Below are 14,513 nucleotides of genomic sequence, written 5' to 3'. Positions count from 1 at the left end.
AAATCTGCACACCTCCCAGTCCAGGTGATGTTTCTATGCTAACATGCTAAGGGAGTGGTTTTTAACATTCTGCCTCATTCTGATACCGACAATGGGAGAGGCTGGGTGGGTTGCTAAAGCTCTGGGAGTCATGGTGCTTGCACAGGCCCTGCCTCCTTCTCCTACTAGTACTGTCCCAGAACTCTATCCAGTTATTTAGCACTACTTAGATATGCTAGCTGCTGATTGGTAGAATAATACAAAAACAACAATAACCTGTTCTGGGATACCCGTCAAAAGTTATTACTTTCCACATTTTAGAATAATAAAATATAGCAAAACATGGAGTTATGTAATGACCTAAAAACCTTCTGGCCTCTCACCTGGGCCTACACTTCAAACCTTCTTTCGTGACTATTTACAGTACTGTCCAAAAGACACACTTTTCCATTCAAAACAGCCACTAGTGCAGGATATTTATTTTTCAACATTGGGGAAAAACCATGCAGAAAATAATAGAGGCCTAAGCAACTACATTTGAACCATTTCAGTATTTATTCTACAGTGATATTGCAAATGATATTTTTTTCAACTCTCTAAAATTCAGTCTAATAAGTTGGTTGCAGTTTCTGCTTCTCACAATCTAAATAATCCCAAACACACTCAGTGATGTTGAGGTCTGTGCTTTGGGGTGGTTAGTTCATTGTTCTGAAAATTATAGTTTTCAACTATTTCCTTTCCTCACTAAAGGCTTCTTGACGGCTACACATCCTTTCAGACTTGGAACTACATAGAACCCGTGGTTCTAAAAACAACCATTGCCTATATTGAAGAACTCTTGAAGAAACATCTGTATTAAAAGTTCAAAATCTTGAATATTCCTTCTTCATTTTAACAGTCATAACTTTTCTTTGTTTTATTTTTTTCAAGACTCTAAAACTTTATTTATTAATAGGTTTAAATGAAGATATGAGATTCTCAATGTACTCTGAAGACTTTTGACTCCACTATATGAGTAGCACAAGAATTCTTTTGAAGCCAGTAACTGTCATGTGATAACAGTGTAAACTGTGAAACGTTACTTTACTTAGTTACAGGAAAAAGTGATGGCATTACTGTAATATGTTACTTTGTACCATGTCACCCCAACACTGTACATAAGCATCCACTTCACTATTTATAAATGTCTTGGAAAAAAATTCAGGCCAAATATCTTTAAGATTACGAAAAACATAGGTCAGGGTGGGTGTGTCCAAACTTTTGACTCAGATTGTATGTCCATAAACATTGCGCTTATTTGTAAATTGCTTCATTTAGATATTTTAGATCCTTTGCTCGTCCTAATATTGTCCTGATGCAAAAAACAGTATATTCACCAGCAAAACCGTCAATTCTCTCTGAATGACAGGACACATTTTTCTTTTGAGTTACAGTCTGTTCCATTAAACACTCAGCACTGCCGTCTGTGTCCAGAATAGTGAGGCCCCCCTCTCAGGAGCATGATTAGAGGCGTTTTGACAGACAATTTACTCTCATCCCAGAGATGACTCACAACTGTCTTACATGTCCTGAGATGGCCATCTCTTCTGAATCACTTGTACATACTCGTACGATCTGTCATCTCAAGCCTAGCAGGAATTTGTGACTAATATGGAACAAACTAATGGACTTTCAACTGACTAAAGCACTGTAACTAAACCAGAGCGTTAGTCAGTGTAGTGGTGTGTTTTCTGGATAGTTGCTCTGTAAATTATACGCAATTATGGGTTTGAGGGAACTCTCAGATGTTTCTAGGAACAATAGATGGTTCTATTTACTCAGTTCCCTCTTCCATCTCAGACTATTTTCAATTGTTAGTACTTTACTTATGGTAAAGTACATGTGAGGAAACAAACCTGCTTTTTACTCAGTTCCGTAATCCTTCATATTTAGCTCCTAATTCCTTTTTCGTGTGTGTAATTTCAGTCAGTTCGGTTGGTTCATCATGTTGTTGCTCATGCTTTCCAGTTTTAAACAATAGACCAAAACAATACCAGAGAGAGATGAATAGAGCCTTCCAAGCTTCATATTCTGTGCTGATTAATGCTGGATGTACTAAGTACTAAGTACTGTGCTGTTGTTCTACAGGGAACTCGGTAGTTTCTATAAATGTACTTCAATTCAACTGTATTCAATTGAAGTGAGAATACTTTTATTGGATAATACGTTGATCAGAAACCTGTGGGAGTGGACTGTAGAACCTCCTCAATAGTTAAATAACCATTCACAATCACAAGAATACTGATGCGTTGCGCCTGTTCCATGTGTCATATGACCAGTCTAGTTTAGTTTTTAAGCCCAGGCGTAGATTAGGTTAGTTGTGAGGTATTGCTTTTCCTTGCAGAGCTACTGAGCTTTGCCCATTTGCAATTGTTTTCCATATTCGTGTATTTGACCCTTTTGCTGGATTTTTGGACTTTGCCTTTTTGTCTTTGCTCATTTGTATTTTACCCATGCCTGTTTACTGACTTCGAATCTTGCCAAACCCTTTACAAGTAAAGCCTGATTTCTTGTTTTTTACTGAGAGCATCTGGCTTGTTCTGTCACGTAATGATAATAATAATAATGCTTATACTCATACAATATTCACACAATATTCATCTGACTTCCATCTGGCTTTATGTTCGAGGGTAGCAGGGGGACATTACAAACAGGCCACATGTATCCACCTCAACAGCATGTGTCATTCTTCAAAAGTTCCTCCCACCCTCAGAATACATCATCAGAAAGGAATTGTCCTAGTTTTTTAATCAGAAAATAAATGTCACTCTTGAGACTACTGGGCACCACTGTAGAGGACAAGTACTCATGTTTACAACAGATCCATTTTCCATGTTGGTTGGAGCGTCCCTTTAAGACAGCAGTTTTGGCAGTACTGTATGTAATTACTGTATGAATCCATTAATCTATGCTTTGTCTGTTATAACGCATTTATTGGTTTGACTGAACTTGGCCAATGTTTTTTAACCTTATCTTTGCTATTGTTAAACTGCTGCATCAAGCTAGCGTGAGTGGTCATGTAAATCGCAAAAATAAACAGAAGGCACAAAAAGCTATGAAAGGAACTGCATTGTACACCACAGTTTACAAGTAGAGCGAATTAACCTGCTTTACCATTTAGCATTCTTGAAGAAGGATGTGAAACATTTTTATTGTCACTCCTTTTTGTTCACAGGGTGCCAAGCTCCCCATGTCAATCATCATTGTCGGAGTGGGCCAGGCTGAGTTTGACGGTAAGCGTGTACGAGCATAAAACATTTATTCTTTTGTCCCTTTGTAGGAAAACTGGGCAGCCGAAAGCATGAAGAGTGAAGTGTGTTACTTTATCCGTGCCACATTAACAAGCAACCCGCTCCTCTCCCTTCCAAAGTTCTGAGTGGAAACCAAATCAATAATTCAATGATTGGACTGTAAACACAGGTATGGTCTGCTGTGCTCATTTCTAGCAATTAGCCAGACGGATGCTCTGAGAGCAATTACCAGCTCATTTGCTTTAGCAGAGCACGCAAAGGCGGGTCATGGGGAGCATCCTTTGGAAAGGTGCAGTCTAATCACGGACTGTGCGGTAATTAGCACCCAGTTAATGAGCGCAAGCCATCATGTAAGGGCCACATCATGGCCAGGCCATGTGAGGAGCGGAGAGGTCGATGGAGTTGAAGGCTCTGGTCAACAATAAGACAATACTGCCCACTCTTATTTACCCCACTGAGGGTTTATACAAATCCCAAGGCAAGAACAACCACGTGCTTTCCTCACACAGTTTTGGGATGAGCCCTTACTGGATTTAATCAGTTTATGTGGTGATGGGCTGTTGTTCTAAGTCAGTAATAAAATTCAGCTCCTTCATTTTAGGGGTCAATTACTTCCAGTAGAAGCACCAAAGCAATAAACAGTGATTAAGGCAGTAATGGGCTCTGTGTCTCCAGTTACCTGTCATTACATGCATAATAATTTAAATATACTCATATACTCTGCTCAACAGCACAAGTCTGAGTCTGAGTGTGAGTGTGAAGCGCTATATGTTGAGGGCAGTTTCTAATTTCAGAATTGTCTACTACTAAAAGACTGCACTAAATATTTAATATAAGATGACATTTACCCAAAATGCAGTTGAACAGTGAAGACAAGTTTGGTATCTGAAGTTTGCTCCTTTAGTTTTGCAGCAGAGCAATGAGACTAACGCAACAGGAATACAATAGAATACAATGCAAAAAGTGAAACAGACGTCCATTCAGACGTCCAAGTGCACATTTCATGTTTTTCAGTGAAGCATTCATTTAAAGCGTGTTCACAGTAAATAAACCCTCACATTAACAGACCAAGCCATTAACGTCACCTCAAGTTTGTCTCTTGTGGGTGTGTTCAAGGCTGATCTTGTTACGGGAGTCAAGTACAAGAAAATATAAAACATGTACTGCGTATGTATCGATGTTTCATTAAAAATAGGAACTGAGGTTGAAAGTTTTGCGTGTTTCTCTTCCATTTTTTGCACAAAACTATTAGAAATAGAAACAAAATACCAGCAGGAACATAAGGTTTAGCAAGTCAAGGCAAGGCAAGTTTATTTATACAGCACCTTTCATAAACTGCTGTCATTCAAACTGCTTTGCAAATGAGAAAATACAGAGTCAGAAAAATTACTTGAGTTGTTTAAAAAAAAAAGTAAACACGAATAGAAAAAACAATTAGAAACATAAAACATGATTAAAATAAAACATGATTTAAAATAAATTTAAAAGAGACAATACCATAGTTAAGTAATCAAATTTAACGTTAACGTGCAGTTAGACATCAGGAGTTATTACATAGCTTGTTTATGTAGGCTATGGAAATGGAAATTGTTGGTCATATTTTATGAATGTTGACAAAAAACATTCACCCTTAATGTGTTATGTTTCAGGATAATGAATGGATTTCCGCATAATTTATGTGTCATGTGACAGACTTGCCTCCTGCGCCTCCTTTAATAACCCCAAACAGTGTGGTGGAGAGATTTAGATGGACTGAGGAAGAGTTTTTGAGAAGAATGCTGCCATTTTTCAGCAATTACAGAGAAAGATGTCTAGAAAAGTCTACAGCCACTCTAAACGGAAAGTGTTCAAGTAGCTCTATATAGCAGAGAAACCTGATCCCTCCCCTATGGAAAATGAAAAAAAAACATATAATTATAATTTATATATATATACATATATATATATATATATATATATATATATATATATATATATATGAGAGGCAAAAGCACAAAAATGTGTTTATACATCTTCATTTTTATCCATTTTCAAGCTAGAAACATAGTTACAAACACATAGCAAAAATATCAAGATTATATAATTCCATCACATTAAAAATATCTCCTACGTACAAACATACAAGTGTGGAACAAATCCGCATTTCATTTTTAGAATTTGTACTCTGAAGAGAACTTCATGGCTCACTTCAGTTGTTAGTGGAAACAGTAAAGTTGCCCTTAAAGTGTTAAATGAATGCAGTTTGCATGATGCTAAGTGTTAATAAGCTTCCATTATCTGTTCCAGGGCAAAAAATAATGAAGCAAACTTCAGATACCAAACCTTCACATACCATATCTTGGCTGATGGACTGTATTTGGGTTAGTTAATGGGACAACTGTGTAAATCTGATGTGTGCTGAACTTTTGGTTTTGGCTTAACTGGTCTTTATGTAAGCCTTGTGTTTGTTGATACACTGCAGGGGTAATTTTCTACCTTGTTAGTTGAAATTCTGGTTTTACAGTGGTTCAGGTTTCACATGCTACTTCTCCTTTCAGCAAAGCAGTTGGGTATCAATAATAGGCCTGCTCAGTATTAAGCATTAACTGTCTGTTCCCTCAGCTATGGTGGAGCTGGACGGTGATGACATCAGGATCTCCTCACGAGGGAAGCTAGCAGAACGGGACATTGTCCAGGTGACAATCATCATCCTTATAAGAGGAAAAAGGCTCTAAAACACAGTCCATATTAGATTAATTAAAGGTTACTGTATGAAATTGCCTAATTGCTGTTTGTGTTCAGATCAAAATCATGTCACATTAACCTCTCTCTCTTTCTCTCTCTCTCTCTCTCTTTCTCTTTTTCTCTGTCTCTCTCTCTCTCTCTCGCTCTCTCTCTCTAATCAAATCTAATGAAGCATTACCCAGTTATTTCATTATTGATCCAATGTGGGTTCTGTCTTTTTTTAGGCAGCTGGTCTGCAACCATTTTACAATGAAGCGATCATTAATGTAGATCACCAGTGAAATTCTGAAATGCCCTAAGGTGTCTGCTTGTTTCATTAACAATGTATTGCAAATTGAGTCATTAATACTGATAATGAAATGTAGGATGAAACAACCTTTTAGCATCATGAATATAATCCACCTTTTTAAAAAGTTTTTGGCTTAAAGGAAAATTCCAGTGTTATTCAACTTAACCTTTATATGCCGCACAAAGGCAATAGTAAGGATTCCTTTCAAATGTTTAGCAAATTTTAAGGAATAATAACAAAATATACCAGCCTTGCTTAAAATGTGAAACTGTAAAAATATCATTTTTATCATGGTCAGTTCTGCCTCTGCAGTGCCCCTCTGGTTCCACTCTGCTATAGGTGCCAATGACGTGTCTTCGTACCAAAGTACGATGACACGTATAGTATGCAAATCAGTCAACCAACGTTACAGCCCCCTCATGACGATGTACTCCTGCCACACTCATAAAGATGAATAAATGGGAGCCTGGAGCACAGAGATAACCACTCTCATGCGCTGAGCTAAATACCACCAGCACTACCTTACAAGACTGCGATATGCTAGCTGTCTGTACCAACTGTAACTCAATTTATCTAAGCTTAGTTTGTAATAAAGATGTTGGAAAAATGAGATGAGGATTCTTGCGAGACTCCATAAAGCTACAAGTGTTGCATCCGATTTATGTTTCCCTTCTCAACTCAAACTCTTGGGCGCACTCACTGAACAGACATTAGTGGCAAGCAACACTGGATCTACAGAAAGCGAAACAGTTCAGGAAAGGTTAATGTTAAATGGTCTTTGTCAGTGTGTCAACCTTTCGTCCGTACAGTCGTTCTCAAACTTTTTTCCCGCTTTATGTAGTTCCAGTGCTGCTTTCTGTTGATTTCTGTTCAGTGCATGCACTGAGGGTTTGGTTTATGAGGGGGATGTGAATTTGAGGGGGAACTGAATTGGAACACCAGTAAGTGCCATAAACAGCAGAATGTAAGGATTTAGGCCACTGCAGCAAACCCTGGCTGACCGGTGATAAAGTCTGTGACCTTGATGTAAAACTGAATCAAACTTAGTCTTCAACAAAATCCACTTTATTAATTCGGAATTCAGTGCACCTAAGAAATTAGGACTCGGGTTATATCAAATACAGACCTGTTGAACAGATATTTAGAAGCTAGCTGTCACTGTTTTTGGGAATGTTATACCATGCCAACACCTCTCCTGGTCACTGCTAATCATTTTCTGGCACAATGTTAACTCTTCGGTGGCTTGAGTCAGTAGCTCATACTGTTAAGGCTGAAGACATACTGTCTGATCAGAAACACCTTCCCTCATCAAAGATGGGGATGGTAGTGGAGAAATGTCTCTCAGTTGAACTCTTGAGTTGTAAAAGTGCTGTCTGTCACTCTCCATATTTTCTAGTAGCAATTAAACTATAAAACCACAGCAGCCCAGCACGCCCGGTTTCCCCCGCAGCCCCACCTCCGAACCCAAACATCTCTGCAGTGCCCCTCCCATTTTTGAGCATTTTTCAAAGTTGAGCCAGGGGTGGAGTTAGCTAAAAAAAATATAGTGGGGTGTAGATACTCTTTGAGCAAACTTCCGAAAAGTTAAAGAAAATGTGAGTTAATTAGTCTTTCCATCTACAAAACTCATAAAGCAGATGTGTAGAGACAACACACTATGTCTCTAACTAGAAATATCAGTGTGTTCAGTGGGAGACGACACATTTTGTGATACTTTTAACTCAGAATGTGTTAAAGCAGAAAACAATAGGACACAAAAAGTGTTAAACCAGGTACCACCTATTTAGGTAAGTAAGTGTGTTGTTATACACTTTGTAGAGTGTAGAGTTTTATGCAAACTCCTAAAAAGATGGTACATGCTTGCACTGTGTGGTACGAGTCTCCCTCACCATGTATGGTGTTTACAAGGGATCTGGACCTTTTTTAGCTCTTGGTAGTGCACAATTGGCTGTTTTCTGCTGCCTAACAGCTCAGAAATGCCAGCTGGAGCAGGCAGTGGTCCATTTAATGATGGTATAAGTCGCTATCCCACTACTGTAGCCCCTACGATCAGCACTGAAACACACTGTTCTTAAAGGATATAATTGGTCTTGCACTCTTATAAGACAGGATGGGCCTAAAGGTTTTGGGTTGCATCTTATTCCCACCTTATTTAAATAAAAGTGACTGCCAAGTCTCTTCTTTGATCAACACTAATTTTCACTAATTATCACCATGGCAGTGCTTCCACAGCTGCAGGCCACTACTGGGAATGATGCCGCTTCAAACAAGCTGTGCAATAAAGCACAGAGAAGTGCCTTTTTTAAACAACAACATGTAAACACAGCATTACTCTGCTTAGCTGATCTGTGCTCATTCCTAGTGTAGGCTCCTACTAGCTAGTAAGCTAAATGAGCAGTGAAATAATTCATATTAAAGAAAACTAAAAGTTAAAGAATGACTAGAAGATCGTAGTGGTCTGCCATTCATCCTAGACATCTAGGCCTTGTGCTGTAAAAGGCAGGCCTGTGGTTAATTACTCTTTACCTGCTGTGATATGCTGTCAGCTAGGCAGTTGAATGCAAAGTCAGCAAATGTGCTTAAAATGTTTTTTTTCTCACTCGTTATGGTAGCTACAAAGCCATTGGATAGTTGGTGGGTATGGTCAAATTAAATATTTTGTTGATTTTGAAAATAAATCCAATAATCCATCATCTACAGGGTACAAACTTGATGCATATGCAAAATGCATAATCAATGCAAATTTCTGTTTATGTGCAGAGTTTTAATATATTGGGAAAACATAAAATATAAAATGTGCCATAACTTTTTAATAGACCACATTCCATGTTTTTCCCCAATATGTTAGATTCAACCAATAAACAGTAACTATGCCTTAAAATGTGCAGAAGTGTGTTCCCTGTGTTCACTTACTTTCACTTCAACAAAACATATACATTTAAAAAGATGGTTCTTGACACTCATCACCATTGTAAATAGTTAAATAGTTCTTCAGATTGATGGAGAATGTGCTGTAGATGGTTCTATGTAGAGCCTTTTTGAAAATGGTTCTACATAGCACCAAAAAGGATTCTTCTATTGTGAAAGACTAGACATTGTAACAATTAAAGAACTTTAATTGGTGCTATATAGAACCCTTTTTCAATAAGGGTTATTATGTCTAGTCTGCAACAAGTTTGATCATACAAAGGGTTCTTTGAATGTTCGTGGTTCAAAGTGAAACCATTTTCTTGGTAACACTTTATTTGGATGGCCCACTGTAGATGTTTTGTAGTTCCTTTGTCTTTAACTAACATTCAGCTAAATATCAATTAAATGCAATTGAACTTGAAGTCGAGTCTGAAATATTATATTAAATCTAACCCTAAACCTAAGCTTTAACTTCAACCCTAAACCTAAACTTACTCCTAAACCTAATCCATAATGTTGTTGAGACTCAACTGAGTATCACCAGAAAGTTTGTTAATAATTTAAGTATCTGTAGATCATCTATAGGGGACTATCCAAATGAAGTGTAACCATGTTCTTTACTAAAGAACCCTTGAAGAACAATCTTTTTTAAGAGTGCAGAATTTGTCCAGGATGGCTAAAACTTTTGCATATGACTGTAGCAGTGGCCCCAAATACTACTACTACTACTACTACTACTACTACTACTACTACTACTACTAATAATAATAATAATAATAATAATAATACATCATTTTTTATTTTTATTTTATTAAAGTGAAAAATGTCTTCAGCTTTTCTTATTCTTAAAGCATATTTAAATACTTAATTTTATAGGTATTTCTTTTGGTCCAAAACCATTCAGCCATATGAATAGTGCTGGAATATTCTCAGTTTTCGTTCATCAGAATCTGCTGTCAAAACAAAACCTTGTATTTCCAAAATGAGAACTTTACAGGAGAAGGAAAAAACATACTTTACTTTTACTGTAAGACAATGGAACCAGGCTTTTCTCATAGTCATTTGGGCAGTTTCTTTCTGTCCATTCATCATGACATTTACACACAATGTAAAGGGGATCAGGCATTTTCAAATTATGTCAAAAACTGAAAAACAAAAATGGAGATACAAGGTTTTGTTCCAACACGAGCGAGATGTTGACTGTATTTTGTTTAACTGAATGGAAATGTGTAATGATTATGTTTGAAACACCCCGGAGAATTCCTTCAAGTAGGTCCAATATCTAAGATGATTATTGTTGTTGTTGGCAAACAAATGGTTCCATGAAATTAACGTAAGAACAATTGATCGAACTAATGAATGAACAAACACCTCTTGGCCTTTGCAGTTTGTGCCATTCCGGGATTACATGGACCGGACGGGGAACCATGTGTTAAGCATGGCGCGGCTGGCCAAAGATGTCCTGGCCGAAATCCCTGACCAGTTCATCTCCTACATGAAGAGCCGGGGCATTAAACCCAACCCCGCGCCCCCTCCCTACACGCCCCCAGGACACACACACCACACGCAGATCTGAGGCCATCCTCCCCTGAGGGCTCGCTGGAGATGACGTCAGCCTCCCTTAGAATTCTGGGACAGGCCTGATGGAGCAGCGGAGAATCGTGGCTCCCTGTGCTAATGTGTGTGTACGGACTCTTCAGGACACTATTAAGTGCTGAGGCATTTCTGTTCGTGCTTTTTCGTACGTTTGTACATTTTCCTGCCTGTTTTCATGCTGGGAATTCGCCGCAATCGGACTCGAGTACAGGTTTTGTCGTTTTTTGTCAAAAAAAGAAAAAAAGAAAAAAATCTTGGCCTGTGACTGTTCTCAGTTCTTTTTGGGGGCGATGAGTTGAGAAGTAAAGAAGAGGAGGAAGAGGAGGAGGAAGAAGAAAGAGGAGGAGGACGACTGTGTTTGTGGTCTCAGCTCATGCCTGTCTGTGGTCGTCTCAATGTACCAGGACAAGTGTGCTGTGCTCTGACCTTTTGACCTTGCTCCGCGTTGGTGTATTAGCGCGTATGTGCATTCAGGTGACGTTTTTAGATACTTTTCTCAATGGTGTTCATTTTGGAGCAAGACTTTGTTTGTGTGCATTTGATTTGTCCTTTCTGCACAACACTTGTGTTAAACGTTTCTTTCCAAATTTTATGTTCATTTGATCTTCATTCTTGTCTGTCTGAGCCCAATCATGTTCATGACAGCAAGCTGGAAGGAGCCAAGATCTGATAGCTTTAGCTTTTCTATTTATGCATATACAAGCATTCAAAAGTTTGGAGCTATATGTGACTCAAAGGTTTGAGACACATATAGCTGATAAATGTATAAAAAAGATTCTATGATGAAGCGTCTACTCTGTAACTTCACAGATTTCAACTAATTAGTGCAAAGATGTAAATAATGAAGGAATTTTAGATGTGTCTGAGTGATGAACAGAGCTGTAGATGATTCTAGAATGGCTGAGAAAGTTGTATAGCACTGAGAATGAGGTAAAAATAAAATAAACATCCAGAACAGCTTGTATTTGATACATAGTCACCATATCTTGAGGCGCAAAATTGATTCAGAAATTACTATAAATAAATAATTATATTATTCATCCTCTACCAACATTTTGAAATACCCAAAAAACTGTTGTTGAATAAATGTTCAGTCCGGTCTAGTTAACATTAAGTTTAAAAGACCCTTATCAGTCCCACAACGGGGAAATTTCACCTCCACATTTAACCCATCCGTGCTGCGAAACACCACATACACACTAGTGAAGACACACACTAGGGGCAGTGAGCACACTTGCCTGGAGTGGTGGGCAGTCCTATCCACAGCACCCAGGAAGCAGCTGGGGGTTAGGTGCCTTGCTCAGGGGCACCTCAGTCATGTACTGTCGGCTCAGGGGATTGAACTGGCAACCTTCCGGTCACAAGGCTGGTTTCCTAACCTCCAGCCCACGACTGCCCCCAAAAGTTCAGTAGTTCTCAAAAATTGTGAGAACTGAACGTGGTCCCATCCTACTTTTAAACAAGTACCACATTTACACTGTACAAGTTATTATTAAATAAGATTACAGCAATGATTAGCATGACAGGTGAGTCCAAACTTTTGAATGCTGGTGTATATGCTAGGCCATCAAAAAATAGGCATGCAGTGCAAAAATTGGCTTGTTATTCTGAGCAATTAAGAAGCACAGCTGTGAAAAGCATTGGGAATTATATGCTCAGTGAACATTGCAGTTTTCAGGTACTGGGCCCTCTTGTGACTGCTGTAAAAAGACGATCTGTGAAATTATTACACATGACTCCAACATGTCAACAGTGCTAAGACAAAATGGTCACTTCTGCCATTTTCACTGACCAAGACTTAGCAGTCATTGTAACTGCCAGCATCTCTAAGGTCCAATCCCATTTCACCCCTTGCTCCCCACCACTTAGCCCTTTTTGCGCGTTCATGCCTAGGGGTACGGTGTCCTGATTTTTTTTGAGACAGAGATGTAGGGAGAAGTGTTAGGGCTACATGGCCCTCCTAAGGGAAGTTTTTCAGAAGCACACTCTAAACAAACTTTTGAGAAAAAACGGCAAGACGTCTCCACAAGCAACCAAAGAAACCCACAATTGTGAGTATTTTCTTTGTTAAAAATTACGATAAATATTGTATTATCTGGGTCGGCTACAGAGCACTGCTAGTAGGTTGTCATATTTTGTAGGGGGAGATTTTAACTACTACCCTCTGTAACTCAGTTCCAACAGGCGAGGTGACGATTGAAAACAAGGGGTAGGGGTAAAAATAAGAAATGGGATTGGGCCTAAATCTATCCTTTTCTATTCTGGGATCGCAATAGATGAGTGCCATCCTGCTTGCTGTTTCCGACAGATTCCAGTTATGCTTGATTAGTGTTTTTGGTCAGAACTGTTCAGTCAGGCCAAATGTTGTCAGTGCAGTCCAGATGTTCCCAGTTTTCTACTGCATGGACATGCCTGTACAGTGAGCTGAAATACGGTTCAGGCTGATTTGAGGTTTATCCTAGCTCCAAAAATGGTTTTAGGGCAGTCTTTCATTCTCAACGGGTCCAGTGAGTCACGGACTTAGATGTGGCATTTCCAGTGACCCATACAGCTGTGCTCACAATAACGCTGCAGCAATGAGTCACCAAAACAATGAAGCAGATGGTTAATTGTGGGATAATTAAAAGACAAACACAAAATTCAGCAGAGCATAATTGTGTTTCCTCTGTTGTTTGACCATCCAATTAAGTCTCTCCACGCCACAACACATTTTCTGGATTTTGTTCATCTGACTCTATATAAATAAATGCAAATGTAGCATCTTTATGTTAAGATTCTTTAACATCTGTCACCTCACACCATACTGAAATATCTGTATCACGTACGCCGCTTACTTTTTAATTGCTGTTCTTTGGAAGTGTGTGGTTCAGAGGTGGCTCTTATATTATTTAAGAATTTTCTCAAACAGAAGGTGCGTGTGATTTTATCTGCCATGTACTAATATTCCTGCATTACTTTTCTGAAATTATATTATGTATTATGCATATGATACAATGACATTTGGCCTTGGACTATTAACACCTTTCATATAAAAGCATTCTGTTATAATGGCTAGCCAGGCAATTGTTACATGGTGTGTCCAAAAATAACCAGTATTAATGAATTCAGCTCTAAGGTGCACCCATTTAAGTAGCACTGAGCTGTGGAACTGTGTTCTCTGGAATGATTGAGCTCTATCCAATATCTCTGGGATGAGTCGGAGTGGCTTTTGTGATCCAGAACTAATCATCCAATATCAGTACCTGATATCAGTTATTCGCTTGTGGCTAAATGCAATCAAATTCTCACAGCAGTGGCCCACCATCTAGTGTAAAGCCAGAAGAGTAGAGGCTGTTACAGCAGCGGAGGGGGGACAAATTCCCTATTAATACCCCGGATGAGCAAACGTTTAGATATGTAATGCATGATAAATAGATTCCAAGCCAACCAGTGTTGGCAACTGAACTCAACTATGCATATCTATTTCACAAGAAACATTCCATGAAGAGCTTTAGCAGGTCTTCAGTAGATCTTGAAGAGGCATTTAGCCTGTTAGTGTTTTCTACATTTAAATTTAAATGCCATGTATAAGGGGAATGTTTAAAAATATATATCATTTAAAACGTGAAAGTTACAACAACATGTTGTAGTTTCTAGGTGGTGCACAATATTTCCAAGATCACAATTAAAACCTGTTTCTCCAATATATTCACAGCTAATTCCTCCAAATAGGCCTGTCATGATCA

The 14,513-nt window shown here is 38.5% G+C and overlaps 1 protein-coding gene across 2 annotated transcripts in view; it reads left to right on the top strand.

The window, feature by feature from the left end:
• Positions 1 to 12,046, top strand: part of cpne5b (copine Vb) — a 236,459-nt gene extending 224,413 nt beyond the window's left edge. For both annotated transcript variants that reach the window (XM_017712880.2, XM_017712889.2), the window contains 3 exons: positions 3,194 to 3,251; positions 5,871 to 5,944; positions 10,580 to 12,046. In XM_017712880.2, the coding sequence (XP_017568369.1) occupies positions 3,194 to 3,251; positions 5,871 to 5,944; positions 10,580 to 10,768 (321 nt within the window). In that variant the 3' untranslated portion in view covers positions 10,769 to 12,046. The remainder of the gene's footprint in view (positions 1 to 3,193; positions 3,252 to 5,870; positions 5,945 to 10,579) is intronic.
• Positions 12,047 to 14,513: the final 2,467 nt, after the last annotated feature.

Source organism: Pygocentrus nattereri, chromosome 21 (assembly GCF_015220715.1).
Source record: "Pygocentrus nattereri isolate fPygNat1 chromosome 21, fPygNat1.pri, whole genome shotgun sequence".
Taxonomy (NCBI): Eukaryota; Metazoa; Chordata; class Actinopteri; order Characiformes; family Serrasalmidae; genus Pygocentrus; species Pygocentrus nattereri.
Note: the sequence above shows the minus strand (reverse complement) of the source record. Positions and strands in the feature narration are given on the sequence as shown.